This window comes from Protobothrops mucrosquamatus, unplaced genomic scaffold (assembly GCF_001527695.2).
Source record: "Protobothrops mucrosquamatus isolate PMUCROS unplaced genomic scaffold, P.Mucros_1.0 scaffold_211, whole genome shotgun sequence".
NCBI classification, from domain to species: domain Eukaryota; kingdom Metazoa; phylum Chordata; class Lepidosauria; order Squamata; family Viperidae; genus Protobothrops; species Protobothrops mucrosquamatus.
The window spans coordinates 754595-774980 of NW_015386287.1; the positions used below are offsets into that span (position 1 = coordinate 754595).

The 20386-nt window shown below is 38.2% G+C and overlaps 1 protein-coding gene across 1 annotated transcript in view; it reads left to right on the forward strand.

Annotated features, from left to right (window-relative positions):
• The window catches only part of LOC107297267 (ras and Rab interactor 3-like), a 35699-nt gene extending 15539 nt beyond the window's left edge, over positions 1-20160 (forward strand). Inside the window, exons 4-8 of the mRNA XM_015826633.1 lie at positions 2965-3037; positions 9022-9113; positions 14884-15198; positions 15325-16392; positions 19807-20160. Coding sequence (XP_015682119.1) covers positions 2965-3037; positions 9022-9113; positions 14884-15198; positions 15325-16392; positions 19807-20135 — 1877 coding nt within the window. The 3' untranslated portion in view covers positions 20136-20160. The remainder of the gene's footprint in view (positions 1-2964; positions 3038-9021; positions 9114-14883; positions 15199-15324; positions 16393-19806) is intronic.
• Positions 20161-20386: the final 226 nt, after the last annotated feature.

Consider the following 20386-nt stretch of genomic DNA (forward strand, 5'->3'; position numbering starts at 1 on the left):
AAAGCACGATAAGCAGATTAAATGTGAAAGGCAAAGGGATATTATTGAGGTGAACTGTGATTCAGTGTAGATTGGTTGACATTTACAAGTAAAAGTATTAAAGTTGGGCTAATATAAAAAGCAGATTACAGAATTATGCAACCAAGAATGAAGTACAGTTCCAGAGAAACATTCCTGAGAATATTTGTCACAACTTGGACTCACATCATGCTGTTGGAGCCAAAATTCTAGCTCAGGAAATGAACACTGATTTGGAGCCTTTGGACTTAAATCCCTTCTCCGCCATGAAGTTTATTGTTTGAGTTGGTTAACTACCTTTTTTTTTTGTTCTGTATCGTAGGAATAGCCCTAAGCAGCCCAGTGCGCAGACGTGCCTCTAGTAACACTATGCATTGTATTATTTCAGAAAGACGGGTGATGAAAATAATAAGATTAAGTGGTACAGAAAAACAAATTTTTTAAAGGCTGGAATGCTTAGAAGTAGGAGGAATGCCTTTTTAGGAGTAGCTGGTGTCGAAAAAAGTGTTTTTCGCCAGCACTGATTAGGGGGAGCCATGCAAGGGATAGCCTGTGTCTTCTTTGCTGGATAAACTTTTAAGAGATGGGGCTGGTCACCATCAACCCTTGAGTTTAACTATTCAGGTTGCAATCTATTTGTGTTTTTCACTTTGTTAAGGACAGTGAAGATACAATGGAGATTATAAAAGGGCACAGAGTGGAGAGCAGGGGAGGAAACAGCCCTGGGTCAGTTGTCTCCAACTATTAATTTGCTATTGACAAGTTGACCAGGCTTCCTGTGTCAAGGTCATTTCTATGTCCTCGTCAAAGCTGGTTACTGATTAAAGGTATAATAGAGTTGATGTTAGCTCCACTCTGGCGATTTGAGGCACAGCTCGAGACAGCTATCATGCTTAAAAAAATTCCATTATGAAGCTAAATCTCCTTCCTGTTAGGCTGAATTTCTTGAAAAAACCTGCTTCTAGCAAAAGATCACCATTTCCTCATTTCTCTTCTGTATTTTTTGGGAATAAGGCACTTTATTTGTCTTGCTTCCAGAGTGTGGGGGTGTTTTAGAAAATGTATTTGTCAGACTAAATGTGAAAACAAAGGTCATGCAGTAGCTTTAGTGAAACCAGGTCTTAATTGTCACATAATTGTGAGCAAGCTTATAGATTTTGCAAGAACACTTATTCAGGATGGAATTTAAGAGCCATCCACAAACAAAACTCAACTAATAGGGGAGAGTGAGTTAAATATGATGAGATGATTTGTCATCTCATATAAAAAAATAGGGCAGATCTGTGACTGTATAGTTGTGGCACCATCTTGAATTTTTGATCCCCTCCCCCTCATCTCCTGCAGACGCTCGCTGAGTTCAAACTTTAAATCAAGTTTAACAAGGAAATCCTTCCTTCCTTCCTTCCTTCCTTCCCTTCCTCCAGACATTCCTGTTATAACTGTACTTGGCCAAAAGCTTAGCTGATTCAACCCCATTTGGAATGGCTAAGGAAAAAGTAATTCAGAGTATGGGGGGGCATACCCATAGTACCTGTTAGCAACTCCGTAAACAATGGCATCCTTTCTGGTCTTGTACAGGATTCCAAGAAGAAGATTAATGTAAGGCAATGCTGACAATTGTTATATACATGCCCACAAGTACCTGAATCATATTTCTCCCTTCCAATTGGAGTCACTGCACAACCTCAGCAGTTAGTGCTCAGGAAACATCCAAAAAATTCCAGGGTTTAGACTGGACTGGGCAATTAAAAAAAACAAAAATAGGTAATGGCAAATCCTTTCCATACTGTTGCCGAAAAAGCCAATATAGACTGTCCACATAGCAACCATATATAGTAAGTGTTCTACCATATGAAGGACGTATCTGCATTTGCAGGGCGGTGGAGGTAGAAGACTTGGCTCACATACTATTTGATTGTTGTTTGTATAAGAGGGAGAGAGGCAGGTACCTTGGTTCATATATTAAATGAATGACCCATTGGGAATCCCATATTAAAACAACACACCTGATGTGCATCCAGAATCTGAAAACAACATTTACAGTAACACAGCGCAGTACTTGAGTAAAATGGTTTGGCTGAGATCGGCATATGTGGGATCGATTGGGGTGAATTGTAGGGGTGATACTGAAATATAATTTTATCTTTTTTTACTTATCTATATATTAAATTAATGTATTTTACTCCAATTTCATTTTAAATTGTTTTTATAGGATTTTATTAATAATTTGTGTTTGTGAACTCTGAATTTTGCTATGGCCTGTGGGCTAATCAATAAACTAAGCTAAACTAACTGTTCATTCAAGGGATACTTGGCTTTAAGTATTCTCCCTATTTAGGTGTCTTCTAATTTTTAGGTTGCCATTCCCAGTCATTCCATAACTACTTTATCTCTTCACTCTAGAGAAGTTCATAGTTCTTCTTTTCAACTAGGCATAGGAGAAGTTACAGTATTTGTTTTCCAGACCAAATAAGGTTTTGCTTTCTGCCAATTACAGGACTATGTTTGCTAAGCTATTCTCTTTCTTGTCATTGCAGAATGCTTTGTTCTGTTTAATCATATTGAAGGTTGCTGAGGCATAATCAGTGTTCAGGATTTGTAGCTCCTTTTCTGAGTGAAATGAGATTTGAGCAATGGGATAAAATCCTTGCTCTGAGAAGGTTTTAAACAAATTGATAGGAAGTGGAGCAGAACAGTGTGCACTATTTTTATTCTAGCTCATAAGTTGTCATTTCAACTTCACAGCAAATTATTTGTGGCAAATGTCAAATTGTTATCTGTCACTGTAAATTTTATTTTTTAAACAGCACCAATGAAATGAGACCCATCACCATTTTTTGCCATTTCTCCTGCTATGAAGTGACCATTTCAGAACGAGTCCATCATGCATCAATCTCTCTGATATAGTGAGAGCAATCCCTGAATACTTTTCTTATTTCTCATCAGTATTGCACCTGGAAGGATCTCTTCTTGTGTTTGAAGACATCTTCAAATTGGTGGCATTCTACTGTGTCAGTAGGTAAGTTGGGTAGATGATTTCCAATAATGGTGCCTAGTGACCTTGCAGATATGCTTGTGAAAATGACTAGCCTGCAAAAAATAGTCTTCAAGAGTTAGGTAGAATAGACAGCATGCTCCCTCAACCCACAAGGGAGGGAAGAGTGATGGAAAAACCTGCCTGTCCACCTGCATGGAATTCCTTGTTCCTGCTGCCAACATAATGCCTAAGTAAAAGGAGTCCATTCTCAGAGTATAAAGATAACATGTATCTATATAGATATACTACAAAAAATCCTTCTTGTTGTGACTTTTAATTTGGGTAAAATAGTGCATACAACACAACAATTTTTGAATCAAGGTATTTCAAATGGGCTTATAGAATGTATCCAAAATCCAGGACCCATGATTCCCAAGGGAATGACATTTGGGGAATTTGTGGCTCTTTCAATGCTACTAGCTGCTGCTGCGGTTACGTGATCTTCATTTTCAATATTCCATGACAGTTTACCAGCCAGTCTCGCAATCCCTCACTGTCCCATCCAGGACCAGCCATTTACTTACCTGCTAGAAAGGGGAGGGAGGGAGGGAGGGAGGGAGGGAGGGAGGAAGGAAGGAAGGAAGGAAGGAAGGAAGGAAGGAAGGAAGGAAGGAAGGAAGGAAGGAAGGAAGGAAGGAAGGAAAGGATTTATAGTGTTCCTTGCCAGATTTCCCACGAAGAAGTTCAACAGGGAAGCCAAGCAAGGAGTCAGAATTCACTCTCACTTCTACTGCTTATCCCAATATTTGAGGGCTTCCACAAAGAAGGGGGGCTCAACCTATTCTCCAAAGCACCTGGACAAGAAACAATGGATGAAAACCAATCAAGGAGAGAGCCAATCCAGAACTAAAGAGAAATTTCCTGACAGTGAGAACAATTAATCACAAGTTTGCCTTCAGAGGTTGTGGGCACTCCATCACCGGAGGTTTTTAAGAAGAGATTGGACAGGCATTTATCCAGAATAGTTTGGAGTTTCTTGCTTGTGCAGGGGGCTGGACTAGAAGACCTGCAAGGTCCTTTCCAACTTTGTTATTCTGTTATTCTGCTTTTTTTTGCTTACCTTTGGTAATTCTTTTTCTCTGTATAGATAAGGAAATATCTCTGAAACAATGACCCAATGGTACATGAATTGTCTAGTAGTCTATATAACATTGCAGCAGGCATGATTTCCACATGAAAACAGAATAATAAAATTTGTAGATGTTATTTCAAGCTATGTATGTGTAGATAATTACATTTAGTAATGCTTTCTTGGTTAACTTAATTTTTAAAAAGCCAAACCAAGCAAATCAGACAAATTTGGGACATCTTTCTATTCATAAGAAGTATTTTATTTGAAGGAGCATTCAGAATGGGCACCTTCTATCTGCAACCAATAATGTGAATCCAGCCAATTATATTCCATCCATTCAGAGCAAGTCTGTATGCAGAATAGATCTTTCTTTATAAAAAGTCCACTTGTGCCTTCTTTGTTTTTCCGCATCACCTGTCTTGCATTATAATTGCATACATCTTGAATACATGAAGTGCTACAAAGAACCAGAGGGGGAAAATAGTTGGGCACTATCCAAGGTTACCTTATGCTTTGAGGCAATCTTGTTATGAAACTATTATGTCTCAAATCTTTTTTCATTCAACATTATTAGGGAAACATAAGCAAGAGATATTTTGAGTCCTCAGAACCAGAACCAGAGTTATTATTGTGTGAGCAAAGGCGAAAAGATGGTCACAAAATGGACAGTATTTAGGACCAGGCTCAGGGTCATGTTTAATCATGTTTAATGAAAACAAGGATATGACAGCAGTGTTCCAAAATCTAAGGGTCTGCCACAAAGAAGAGGGTCAAGCTATTTTCCAAAGCACCTGAAGGCAGGACAAGAAGCAATGGATGGAAACTATTCAAGGAGAGAACCAACCTACAACTAAGGAGAAATGTATTGACAGTGAGAATAATTAATCAGTGGAATGACTTGTCTCCAGAAGTTGTGAATGCTCCAACATGGGAGGTTTTTAAGAAGAGATTGGACAATGATTTGTCTGAAATGGTATAGGGTTTCCTGCCTGAGCAGGTGGTTGGACTAGAAGACCTCCAACGTCCCTTCCAATTCTGTTATTCTGTTTTATTTGAATATCTCCATGAACGAATCAAACAAGTTCTGTCTAAATGACCTATAGTATTATGAGGAACTTGTTCATGCTCCCTCCAATTCGATATACAAAGGTGAACCATGATGTTCAAATAATTAGATCTTCAGCAATATGTGAATTGCCAGAACATCACCAAAACATCTGAAGGAGGCAGCTCTTTTCTTCTAGTACTTTAATGATGCCTCTCAGAGGTTTTTTTTAACTAAATACTGTCCATTTTTGCATAGCAGAAAGGATCTCTTTTATTTCAGGAACCCCAAAATAGCTGCTGACTAACAATTTTATTTTATATATCCACTCAGTAGGAGGGAGATGCCATCTTTTATATTTTTTTTAAAAAATAATAAATAAGTAAAATGCTGCATATAATTACGTGATGGCTGAAAGTAAGTAGTCCAATTACTCTAAATAGTCCTGTGAAAGCTTGGGAAAAGTGAGATTGCCTTGGATGGGATCACTTGCTAAAGAAAATTTAATGTGGAGGACTTGGACTAATGTAAAACAAGTATCAGCAAAATGGAATGGGTGGGCGGATGGCAGCAGTGAGTTCATTTCTTAACCTTTTTTAGGATTTGCCAAGGTAAGCAGTTTGCTTAACCCTTGTCCAATTGTCTGACAAAAATGACTTCCTTTAATATAGAGAAGCTATAGCCAAGTTCTATTAGCATATATTAAATGAAACTTGCTGTTTCAAGCTGGTTTTTTTTTAAAGAATGACCTCAGTTGGGAATAAGAACAAAGAATCTTCATCAGTGGTCTCAGAATATTTTGCTGCATCGCCCTTTATAATAGCTGAATGTAACTTGTGTCCCTAGTCTCCTGAAAGGACATGTATATATAGGGACTAATCGGTTGGAACACAGAGAACAAGATCAGAATTCCATACAATTTGGGAATATAATATGTCCCAGGAAGCATATTACAAATGTGCATGTTGTATTACCATAGAGGCTAAGACCTCTATGGCTGCATCTTGTGACATTTTAAGTGAGATAACTTTCTGGCATGAATAGCAGGTTGCTGAATAAGCTGGATATAAATGGATAATCAATGATAGCACCAGTCAGTTAATCAATTTATTTTTGTTTTAAAATAGCATCAGTCAATCTGTACTCTTTAGCTATGCTGAATGAGAATTTTGGGAGTTGCAGCCCTATTACATCTGGATTGTAAGAGGTTGGCATGATTAACTACAGTCAGTGACATCTTATGAAGAGAATGTATTTCAGAGGTCTTCCCCATTAATGCCTTTATAGTGTTCCCCAACCATCCAGATCCTGTTCTCATTACTATTATATCAGCACAATAATGGGTGGATAACTGTAGAAGACATTGTGACCATTTCATCATTCCTGATTTATGTTCTTTCAGGTATATTATACCTTCTTCATGTTTGATTGGCACAGCAGTTGTAGGATGATGCTATAAACTGTTATAAATTCCCAAATAAGGAAAGGCAATTATCACAAGTGGAGATCTTGAATAAGACATTTCTAAAGTGGTAGCTAATTATGGCAGAAATATACCTTGGCAACATCTGTTTTCTGCTCAGCTTCCATTATGTTGCCTTCAGTTTATTGACAGCCTGAGAAAGGTATGAGAAAGGTTTAAGTCATCTTAATTCTGCCTGCGTTAAAATTGTGTTTTTCTATTATTCTGACTATGTCTAAGGACAGCCTCAGAATATACAAATATGGAAGCTTTGCCATGCATTGCCTTGAAGTGAATCAGACACTAGTAGTGACTGAGAAGAGGGTGACAAAGACAGCAATGGGACCAACAATTTTTATGCCATGTCGGGGCTGCAACAGAGCACTATAGAAAGACTCTAAGACAGGGGTGAGCCACTATGGCATCTTGATGACTTCAGCTTCCAGAATTCCTGAGCCAGCCATTTTGGCTCAGGAATTCTGGGAGCTGAAGTCTGCAGATTGTAAAGATGCCATAGTTGCTCACCCCTGCTCTAAGTGCTGTGTTTATAACAAAAAAGTAATTAATGAAAAAACTTTGCGGGACCACCCATGGCCTTATATCTATGTTCATACAGTATATACATAGCTTTCACACTCTTCTTTTTGGGGGATAAAAATAGTAATGCAGAGAGAAATTAAGGGCAGTAGGCAGGACAAAGATAAGGAAAGAGGTAAAACTCTTTTATATACCTCTTCACACACTTCTTGTCCTGGCAAAATCAGCTTGTTCCCATTACATCCTTTGTATAAAAATGGATTCACTGCCTTTTGTTCTTTAAGCTTATTTCCCTTTTTATCATGATTTTATCATTTGTCCTCTTCCTTTTGACCCTTTTACTCTTCCTTCATTTATTTGGGTTATGATTTGTTACTCATGTATTGTCTCTGTATAATCCAATCACTGTACTTACCATATCATTTTGTACTAGTGCCCCAGTTTTGTTTTCCACCCACTTTTATTTAATACTCAGTCACTTGTGATCTCATCCCTATAGCCACCTACCCTTCATTATAAGTTCATTTCTACTGCACTCAGCTAATTTTTATATTTCTCCTGACACGCTGAACTCTCACTTCCTTATAACAAAATGAAATGAGCAGAAACATACCCATTACATCTTTTTTCACTTCTTTTGAATAAGTCATTACAAAAGGCATCTTCTGAACATACATCCCCATCCTCTTAAATCATCATACATAAGCACTTCTTGCACATTTATCCACATATATTTCGAATAAACAAGGGATGAATGTTAGTCACTGAAACAATTCCCTAAGCATTCCACTGATTTTCATGCAGGTTTTATTTCCATCATGACTTTATCAAATTCAACAACGCACCATCAACACCATGTTCATTCAAAACATTTCCCCCCCAAATTCAAGTCTATTCACTTCATCATATGCATCTTCTAAAAAGCAACAGAAGTGCAGCAGATTTTCTTTCCCACATTCATACATTTCTAAATAACTGCTAAAGAACCAAAATGTGGTCTGCATATCCATTAAAATTGCAATATACTTCCAAAATTTGGCAACTGTCTTCTCCTCTACCTTTATACCCTTTCATTCACAAACCTGCAAAACACCTTGATAAACACATTTAAGAAACTAATCCCCACGTAGTTCTTCCATTCAACTTTGCTGCCTTTCTTTGAACAAGGGATTAAAAATGGCTTTCTTCCAATCATCAGACTCTGATGCAATCTTGGTGCATGTTAAAGAAGTCACACAGCCACTGCATCGGCAAAGGACACTCATGTTTTCACATTTCTCTGGGTACATTTTCTAGATCTGAAGTTTATTCTTTTTCAGCACTACAACTCTCTTTTCATCATTTCTTTTTGCTTACACTAGTAGCATTTGTCTCAATTCTGCTCTAATGATAATATATTAATAATGGAGAATATTTGTAGTTCAGGGTTGAAATAATGGGGGGGGGGGCTTGGTGCTCTCTGACCTTGCTTGTTTTCTTGCAGAAGTTTCATTACCCAAACTAGGTAACATCACCAGTGCTGATATAATATATTGTTATCATTCCCATAGAAATATCTAAAATACACAAGCAAATTAAAGCCTGGTTTTATGTCAAGGGTGCCCCCCGCTATTCCGTTCTAACTAGAACCTCATATCTAGAGACCACCTTGCAAACCAATGTATTATTGCTCACAAACCAACAACCCAGAAATGTTTGAAATCAGGCAGCATCAAATTGAATAAACAAGAAACCAATAATTTGGAGATACGGGTAATCTACTGATACACACAGCAAACATTGTTTTGTTTTCTCATATTCTCTCTCTCTCTCTCTTTTGCTTTCTTTTTTTTTTCTTTTTTACTCTGTAGAGATCTCCTTCCGTACACACTAAGATTGCCACAAGCAATATTGGAAGCCAGTAGTGCCATAGAATTAGAAACCATCTCTGATTTGGGGATAGGTAAGTTGTGTTGAAAACTGATACAATATACCAACAAATACAGACTTCTTGTTTTGTTAGTTTGTTTTTGTAATATGATACTACAGATTTCTGCAAGAAAAATACATTCCAGACTGCCATGATCTGTTCCCTCTTCCCACTGTGGAACTGTTTTAGGTGCTTCCACGGTGCATTTTCCTTTATAGAAATGTATGAAAGGCTACTGAAGACAATCTTCTATTTGAAGAGTCGTGGTGGCGCAGTAGTTAGAAGGCAGTATTGCAGGCTACTTCTGCTGACTGCCGACTGCCAGCAGTTTGGTAGTTCGATTCTTACCAGCTCAACGTTGACTCAGCCTTCCATCCTTCCGAGGTCAGTAAAATGAGGACCCAGATTGTTGGAGGCAATATGCTGACTCTATAAACCGCTTAAGGAGGGCTGTAAAGCACTGTGAAGCAGTATATAAGTCTAATTGCTATTGCAATTCTATTGCTATTGAAAGGATCCTCTTCTTTGACACATTGTCCAATTCAACTCTTGATTTAAAGAACCATTAAAGGGATAGCATCAACTGTAAGTTTCCATCAACTGTAAGTAATCGGACAGGAGACGGAAAAATAAAATGATAAGAATTTATTTCTGCTATTATTCTCAGCTACATTAGTATACTTTACTGCAAATCTGAGTTCTGTTGTTTTCTTTTCTGATAATGTTTAAAGGAACATTTTAGCATGGCATTTCTCAATCTAGGCAACTTTAAAATGTATGGAATTCTTTAGGTAGCATGCTGGCTGGGGAATTCTGGGAGCTAAAGTCCATACATGTTAAAAGAGCCAAAGCTGACAAAATGCATTAGCACAACATTCTGCTTGTGTCTTTGCTTATGGGTCACCTAAAAAAAATCTAAATTGTAGAAATTTAGGCACTCGTTGCTTCACTTTGTTTATTGGTGGAGCATTGGACTCTCTTTCTGCAGTCATAAATCTGTTCCCCGACACATTTATGGGAAAACGTCTGAAAAAAAAATCTGAAAAAAAACAAACGATCTTTCTGGCTAATGCTTACAACACTGCTGGTTACATAAAAAAGAAAGAAACAACAGAGGTTTCTTTTTTTACAATTATATACATTAGGAGAAGCTGTATAAAAAAGCTCCTTATGTGAGGGAACAAAACTAATTTTAGACATTACTTTTTTTAAAAAAATTATTAAAACAGTTGAAGCAGAATACTCTTTATACAGAAAGAATAACATGGGTTGGATTTATCCTGATCCACACTATTCAGTGCCCCCATCCCTCAACAAGTTGCCTTGAACATTTGATGGGATTATAATGTTCTCATGCCATGCTGTCTGGAAGCTGTCATCCCAAAATTATGGATAGGAAAGGCTAATTTAGTGTTTTTGTATACTGTCTTGGGCTCAGAGACATAAGACAACCAATGGCAATTGCCTCAAGCATGGAAATAATATGACTAGGCTGACTTCTCACTGTCATTAATTGGGGACAGCTACCAAGTCATCTTCAAACACAGCTATATGTCAATTGGCTAATTTACATTTTGACAAATTTAAACTCATGAAATTGAAGGAAAGAAATCGGTAGAAAGGATTTTTCTTTTTAATTTGGAGTATAAATATTGCTAGTGAGGTCTAGGAAGAACTACAGAATTAAACTTAGATATGTCCTGACCTGACTACATCCACATTAGAATTCTACCCAAGGGATGGAGAACCCATGTGGTTCTACCGCTGTTGCTATTCTACAATTTCTGTTAACACTAATCAGCATGATGTTTCGTGAAAGATGCTGAGAATAGTAGTTTAGCAAACATCTGGAAGGCCTCACATTCCTTACCTCTGGAGCAGAGGGGCAGCCATCATCTTAAGATTGTCCCAGGGTCAACTCAGCTCTGAGTACAGACAATTTGCTTTTCTTCAATTTTCACACAGATACAGTACATACAGAACTCAGTGACATCATCCCCTACCTAAGGGGGCCAGGGAGAATGATGGAAAACATGCAAATCTCTATTAAAAATTCAAAATACAGGACCAGAGGAATTCAGTACATCCAGTTCAATCCCAGTGTTTTAATATTGTTTTCATATGGAGACTATTCATTTCGGAGTAAATGCACTTATATTTGTGTTTGTAAGTCTGTTCTTATTTACTTTAAATAAAATAAATGCAGTGTATTTGAGGAAAAGTTACGAATAAACAGGTTCAAATTTCATCTAAGCTAAAATTTTACTGGGTATGTGGGTATCTGAAACCTTGGGATTCATCAACTCATCTATAATATGAGATTAATATGTTCTGCACATATAATTTTTCTCACAGTAAAGAAGATGCCAAAGTAGGTTAGATCAGGATCCCGAATTCCCGGGTCATAGACCATCATCGGCCTGCAGCCTGTCAAGAACTGGGCTGCACAAGCAAGTGAAGCCCCATCTGCGCATGCATGGGATCCAGGCAGTGCGCAAAACCATGCCCTCTGGTTCACGGAAAAACCATCCCCCGTGGAACTGGTCCCCAGTGCCCAAAAAGTTGGGGGCACTGGTTTAGATTATTGAAATAATATGCACAATAGTCTACGAGTCCTTGGAAATACTTTTCCAATTATAGAGTAAATTTGCCTTGTACCAAATATATTAGCCAGGTAAGCTTAATGTTGTTTAGACTGACCAGCAATGGCTTTCTAGTATTTTAGGAAGGAGTCCTTTTCAATCCTATCTGGAAATATCCAGGACTAAACCTTGAACTTCCTGTTTGCAAAGCATATGCTGTCTCATTGAGCTATACTTCTTATTAAGCTTTCTTTTTTTAAAAAAAAAAGTCATACTAAATAAGAAAATAACTAGACTGTAGTCTTTCATATTTTTTAGGAAATCTAACCAACATAAAGAGAAGGCAACAACAGGTAGTGTGGCCATAGTTTCTTTCCTAAAAAGGAAAGATTTCATAATCTAAAACACTCACTTATTGCCAATTTCCACTTCCTCTGGAATCATAGGAGGTGGAATTCCCCATTTTGCATTGACCTTCCAAACTGATATACACATCGTCCTAGAGACAACTTGTATTACCAGCGCCTTCTGCCGAGAATGTGGTTTCTATCAAAAGTCATTGCTAAATTGCTAATTTTTAGATCTCTCTCTCTCTCTCTCTCTCTCTCTCTCTCTCTCTCTCTCTCTCTCTCTCTCTCTCTCTCTCTCTCTCTCTCTCTCTCTCTCTCTGACATTCTTGAATTTCAGCAAAGATGTCATCTATAACTTTAATTTGTTCAATTCCTGCTGAATATTATGAAGTGGTGGAAGGTGAGCTGTAAACAGGACACAGTGCAGTTGTTCTTATTCAATTTAGATTCTGTTCAATTCTGTTCCTTTTGGATTTGAGTCTTTTACTCGAATTTTCATAACACGAGGGTAGTGAAAATAAGAATCGTTTTCTAGACTTCACTCGGAATAAGTGTTAATCCCTAAGAAGAGGAAACGTTCTAAGGAACAGTACATACGTCCATCATCCGTTAAAAAGAGTTCGTCCAGACACGAAAGAGAAAACCCCTGTAATAAACAAAGACTTCCGTGTAAAGGTGAGGCAGTTATGTTCCCAGAAATAATGGCCCCTCTGCAAGGTAAGAATAAGTAATCTCTGTTTCATTTAGGAATAGGGCTAATATGTGATACTTAGGCCCATTGTTTTATATACGTTGTGGTTGTAACTATACACAATGTTCTAAACAGTATCTATTGCAAAATATTGCCACCCACTCTCTGTGAAAGTTCAGATTTGAAGACATTATACTAATTAACAGATGTAATGTTGGATTATAATGTAGAAATTGGGACAACATCTAATGTGCTGGCTTTACCTTCTGAATATATGAGTATTGTCCTTGTATCTGTGAGCCTGATCTCTCATCTAAGACAGATACGACAGGTCTGAATCTTAGCAGATATCCGGATGATATTTTTTTTTCTAATTCTGAGTTGTTTAGCAAAATGACTTACTACTATTATTTTAGTATTCTTTCTAAATTAAGGTACCCAGAAAAACTGGGGAAGTGAATTTTTCCATTAAAGAATTGTAAATTCACTTTCAGTTTTCTAAACAACCCCCTGCACTGAGCTTAGCTTGTTCTATGCCTCTATTTGGTGGTAGAATTGTAATTAGTAGTATAAAATAAAATAGACTCTGAGGTATGAAATCTGAGTTAGTTTATTAACTATCTTAACTACTTGATTATTTTGCCCACTACGGTAGACTGATTTGGTTTTTAATGGAGGTGAAATGGCTTTCCTTTTCACACATCATTATTTAGGGTATCCTTGTAAAAGTCACTGCTAATGCAAGGCTGAAGAGGCCGATAGAGCTGGTCACTCAGGGGGCCTCTCCCTGCATCAATTAGGTAATCCCTGCAAATATTCCAATAGAATCATAGTTCTACCATTGCAATGAATAGGAGAAAGCTGCTATGCAGGAGAATTTTGAATCTTGTTTTCATGAGTTCTTCATGCGGAAACCTTTACATTTTTTATTTCTTTTGCTTGTTTCATATTGTTTGAGAGAGCATAAAGTCCTCCATGTGCAAAGTCATGCAAATTTATTTTGGAACAGATCCCGAGACACGTGGGTTTGAAAAGATCAAAGTATCTCGTCGTTACTGATTAAATCGAGGTAGTTGAGTGGAAGAAACGGAGAAGAATATCTGGTAGAAGGAAAGTCTATAATATAAATGTTGTTCTACATACATGTAAATAATTTGGCAATTATTTGGGAGGTGAGGTCTTAGTCGATTTGACAACGATTTTCCAAAGTATAATTATCTAAATCCAAACATAGATGTCTTCAGGTATTGGGTTCAAGAGCTCAAAGGATGCACAGCTTTGCAGTGCCATCACCAGATTTTGCCTTATACAAACTGTTGAAAGAGCTAATTTGATATTTGTATTCTATTTGTATATCCAATGAATAAGAAGTTGTTAGAAGCATCTTAAGAAACTTTCTGCAACATTGTTCCATTTCTTTCTGTATCAGATATGCTTTGGGTGTTGCATTTTCCTAATTATGTTCTCAACCACATGGGTAAAAGCATTCAGAAAGTAGTTTGAAGTGCATTTCCTGGGTTCAAAGGAATTTATTTTTTTTTTAGAATCATGTAGTTGAAAGGGAATTCAAGTAATCTAATCTTTGCTGGTAAAAGCAAAAGTTTATTAAGCCTTCCCTGATAAATGGCCATCCAACCACTTATTAATCATTTATAAAACATAATATTCCAGGTAGAAATGAATCTACATTTGACCTAGCTCATACGTCTTCAAATAATACCTCTTGCCTAATATTTCCATATTCATTTGCAGATTAACACTCTACCATTAAAAAGGAAGCAATTTATGCTATGAGTTGGCCTGATGGCACTTTTTGAAATAGAATTGAGTAATAAGATTCCAAATGGCTATAAAAGCACAGCTACCAACATGTTCACTGAAATTAAGGTGACAAATGATTCTGGAAGCAAAGGGTCTCATCCCGTCCAGGAAATTTGGATTGGGAAAAATGCTGGCTATCCCTATATATTCATGAAGGCTATCAACTTCCTTTCCTCCTATAATGTCATGACACTATTTACCTTAATTTATATTAACTGGATCAGTATGAAACACCGTGGAATATTCATGTACAGTTGGGCATAGAATAATTCTATGTTTTAAGCAACATTGTGCAAGTGGCATTAGAACATTATTGCTTTTAGTTGGCTATTATTGGGGATATACTTATTTATTCGCAGGTTTCTGGAACTCCTCTTTGCATCAGAGGCAAGGAAGAAGGCTTCTCCATTCTGTGAAAGATCCTGCTTACATCACAGCTCAGGCAAAAAAAGGAAAGAACCCCAGCCAGCCTTTTGCAAGCGGCACAAACAATTGTTCATGTGAAACTGAGCTGTCAGTAGGAAGTGACAAGCTGTGGTTTGTAAATCCTATTTTTATAGAGGAGAGCAGCTATCCGTTTCCCCCACATGTTTCTCCTTCAGAGATCTTCAGGGAGAGTCCTTCTGGTGGTAGAAACATTGTGACAAAACTTCCAAAGAGGTCTCCTACTCGACGTCCTCCTCCTCCTCCTCCTCCTTCTCTTCTTCCTCCTCCTCTTCCCCCTCCTCCTCCTCCACCACCTCTATTGTCCTTTCATGCTGTGAAACAAACCAAAACATCTTCTATGACCCCTTCCAAAGAGGATCAGTTCCATAATTTGGAGAAAACCAAAAAAGAGATGAAAACTGAAATGAGCAGAGACAAGGAAGAGAGCCGCCCAGAACTCTTTTTTCCTCATAGCCTTCCATCTCCAAAGTCGAAGAAGATTCCTCCATCCATTCCACCAAGGCGATGTTCATCTGAGAGAACTTCAGGAAATTCTTCCTTCGATAAAAGTCAGAAAACTTCACTGCCAGAAGAAAAACAAGTAGAAAAACAGAACAGGGGGAATGAAGCTTTGGCTAATGATCACCAGTGTGATGAGGCTCCAAATGTATTGGCAGAAGTGACGGAGAAATCTGCCCCAAATGCTGAAAAAGTAAAGCCTGCTGGAGAGGACAAGAAGGAACTTACAGAACAGCTGCAGAATTTATCAGGAAAACCCCCCCAGCCTCCCATCCAGCCTCCCATCCCACCGCTAAGAAAGAAGAAGTTCTTTAAGCAGTCATCATCTACCACCTCTTTTTTTTTGGAGCACAAGGACACTGAAGAGTCAGAGGCCCAACAAGAAAACAAACAAAGAGTAGAAAAAACTTGCTCCATTTCCAAAAAGAAATCAAAATCTGGCCTTAAACTTGTCAGCATATCGGATTCTGAACGTTCAAGTGATTCATTGCATTGTCCTGTAGGCAATGCAAGGGCTCAAATGTCTGCCTCTGAGCCAGATTCTTATTCTACAAGTAGCACTGAAGATGAGTTTGAATTGATGACCAGTCCTACTGTGAAGAAGACCCGTTCTATGATGTTAGGCAGAGCCAAGCGTCGTCTGTCCATGGTCAGCCTAAGCAATGTCTTCACGGCATTTCTCTCTTCTGACCGAAAGATCCAGAAGAAGATTGTGGAACTGGCCCAGGATAAAGACTCTTACTTTGGCAACTTGGTACAGGACTATAAAGTCTACAGTCTGGAGATGATGGCAAAGCAGATCTCCAGCACAGAAATGCTACAAGAGATTCGCTTAATGATGACACAATTGAAGAGTTACTTAATTCAAAGTACAGAGCTGAAATCTTTAATGGACCAGACTGTTCACACAGATGAGAAGCTAGGTGAGTGTTCACATTTCTATGGGGGTTTTGATCTATAAGCAAGAATGGCATATAGTTTCATTGCATATGGATTAGGGTAATAGGAGATAGCAAATATAGTAATTTTCATCTAGAGGTGCTCCAGATCCAACCCAACAGAACACTTAAGAGTCTGCTTCTGTTGTTCCTTCCCTTTTCAGAATGGTATTTTAGAAAATTGGATAGAGAAAAAAATCATTTGGCCTGAGTTAAAGAATATGTTTTGATTTCATTCACTGCATTTCAGCATATAACTACAGTTTATATTTATTCTTAATTTTAAGAAACCTTCAGTTATATGCACTCAACAAAAATAACCATCAACTTAATAAGAAGAACATGGAGATCATGTAGAGTCGGCTATTATCAAAGTTGATTCCTTTTTCCACTGCACTTTTTCCCATAGTCCTTTTTCTTCTTTTTATTCCACATTGGCATAAACTAAGGTACATGTTGTAAATTAACAATATGAATACAACCAAGGACAAACATGGTGGATAGAGCATCTAAGGAGAAAGTAGTCTTTCTGAAGAATTGGTTATTTGTTTTAACTTTTTGATCCTCAGTTAGTTTTGTATAGATATTCCCAGGATTAGGATGAAAAGATGCAAAGTGCTTTTTAAGTCTGGTCAATAGCCACTATTCAATGGTATATTTCATACACAGCTATCCACAGATTTTAAAAAACATGCTTCAATGATACAGCTGATTGTGGATCATTTCGAAGTAAATGTGTCCCTTTCTTTTATAATATTATCATGCACTTTGGTATCCAGGCATCTAGTCTATGAGACTATTTTTGATATAAACATGTGGAGAAAGCTTATTCTACTAAATTTCTCATTTCAGACTGCTTTCAAAATGTGTAGAAATGTCAGTTCTATGCAACTGAAATTTCCATGGTCATTAGCTATCAACTTTTCAGTATCTAGCTCTTTTCTATTGTACAGACTATAATTATTGACTTATTTAGGCTTAAGGATTTAATTTTATGCATGTGTTACATTAATAATATTATGGACTTCAATTTCCATCAACCCCATCAGTGAGCCCAATGGCAAGGGATTGCGGGAGTGTATGGCAAAGCATTTTGAGAACATCAGAAATGCCTATTTTGCCATGCCCATTAATTTGGTACTAACACTACTGAAATCATTGAAATTACTTCTGGGTAAATCTTGGGAGTCCATAACTGCTATGATTGGCATGTACATTAGTATTATTGAAATATTAGTTTGTGTCAAAGTTTCCAAATTAAATTGCAGATTGGTCTGATTAGTTCTGAGAGGAGAGAGGAAGTTTGTCTGAAAGTGCCTTTTTAAAAAGATACATGTTGTATATATATACAGTATGTCATTGCTTGTCCAATTGCTACAAAGAGGATCAAGTACTTTGGCTGTATTCTCATGGACTGACTTGGATTATGAACACCCCAGAGCTGAGACAGGACAGTGTGATGCAACCTGCTGAACGTTTGCGAAAATGAACTTGGGATTTTGCTCAATTGTTGCAAATCTTTGGCAATAATTTCAGTAGAATATGAGTTATAGAGTCATGAACTATGTCCTTGCAGAATTTAACACTATTCATGGAGGATTGTTTGTTTCACAGATATAACAACTATGAGTCTCATGTAGAAATGAAAGTTTTAAGAATTGCTCCATTACATATCCACTTCCTAAAGCAGTGATGGCGAACCTTTTAGAGACCAAGTGCCCAAACTGCAACCCAAAACCCACTTATGCATCGTCGGGTGCCAGGTGGGTGTGGCCCATTGGGTGAGTGTGGCCCATTGGGTGGGCGTGGCTGTGGTGGTAACAGCAGACTGGGTGGGACTAAAAAGTTCAATCAATCAGTTCCAACTTTGCAAGATCTTTTTTTTTTCCCACGAGAAGTTAAAATTGACTGATTGATTGAACCTTTTTTTTTTGTACACGGCGGCAGAGGCCTAAAGTGAAAAGGCTTTATAAAACCCAGCTGAAGGCCTAAGACTGGGGCGACAGTGCGTGTGCCCACAGAGAGGGCTCTAAGTGCCGTCTCTGGCATCCGTGCCATAGGTTCGCCACCACTGTCCTAAAGGATCGTTTATTTACACAAACATGCTGTTGATATTTCCTCCTGATCAAGAACTGAGCTCCATATTTTTTTTAATAGAAAGCTTCCAATTCTTCACAACATGCCTCTCCCTGGGGAATTACTTGAAACTGCTTTGAAAAAAATGCTGAGACTATCCCTGAGCTTACTTCCCTTGTTACATCCAGACAAAATTTCACTTATAATTTTCCAAAACTATTCTTTCATCTCTTCAAGAATGTTAAGATCTTTGGAAAATGACAGAAATCTTCTAGCCCATAGCCCGTAGACCAGTGGTGGCAAACCTATGGCACGCGTGCCAGAGGCGGCACGCGGAGCCCTCTCTGTGGGCACGTGCCATCGCCCCAGCACATGTAGTCTCTAAAAGTTTGCCATCACTGGCCTAAGGCCAGCCAGCCTGGAGTCACCATTGGGGAGCCCACCATCCCACCCGCCAGAGACCCCCTGGATCTCCCCCAACCCTGCCTGGCTCCCACAGGTGTCCCTCCCCATAAGCAACATCAAGGTGGCCACACCCACCCCAGCCATGCTCACCCAATCTGCCATGACTACTGCAGCCATACCCATCCAGTGACCATGCCTACCCAGTCTGCCAAGCCCACTGTAGCTGCACCCACCGAGTGGGCCACGCCCACCCGGCACCCGGCGATACATAAATGGGTTTGGGGTTGCAGTTTGGGCACTCGGTCTCTAAAAGGTTCGCCATCACTGCCGTAGACAAACACACAGTCATACACACACACATACACATACACACGTCATCAGTCATGAGTCCCTTCATGTCCACAAGAGATCTAAGTCCAGCCCCCGTGAATTCCTTATTTACAGCCAAATTGCTTTAACCATTAGTATTTCAGATTCTTATAGGGAGCTTAAGTTTGTAATAAATATATCTATTTGAACTGACTGGATTGCTTGATTTCCATGGCACTTGGCAAAAGCTCTGTCTTAGCTCAAGTGCTGATGAAATATGATATTTATTTTATTTACAAATAGCCTTTAGCCAGAGAAGATCTATCTCTGACTTCATCAAAGCCTAATCCCTCAAATTTGATTATAAAGTGGCTAATGGAATTTGTACAAACATGCACAGGTGCCCAGAGTGATGACAGAGAAAACCCAAAATTACATTTTATTGTGAAAGTTAATTGAGGTCAGGATCAAGGCAGGTAAAACAACAAAGTCATTATTAGCTGTGTTGATATAGATCTCTACTGGTTCCAAAGTCTGAATATGCCAGTCTTGTTATGTCGCTGCTTTCTCATATATTCATTTGACATGTTTTATTTTCCCCCTTTTCAGAGGTGATAATAGAATCAGCTTTGCACAAATGTGTCTTGAAGCCTTTAAAAGGGCCCATTGATACTTACCTACGGGAAATCCATAACAAAGATGGATCTTTCAAACTCCTAAAGGAAAATCAGGAAGTCATCCAAAATACAACTACAACCGACTTGGGAGTCACTACTAGTGTGCCTGAATCTGCATTGCTGGAGAGAATACTCCATAAATTCACCACCATGACCAAGACTTATTCTCCAGAAAAAAAAATCAGCATTCTACTGAAGTCTTGCAAACTCATTTATGATTCTATGACTCAAGGAAACCCAGGTACTATAAGACACCCTTAAAAAACCCAGCCATACTTTTTTAATATTAATAGCTCTTCTGATAAAGTGACAATGATGGTTAGTGTAGATTTGTGCTAGATATAACAGAACCTTCAGAATTTTTGTTCATGAGAGCAGTATCTGAACAGATACAGAAACATCTGAATTAAACACACTAGAGATTATCAAACAGTTGCAAGAATTATGGCACTATTAGCAATAACGGCCTCATCAGAATTATTTTTACCTCGATTGCACATTAGGCTATGTTT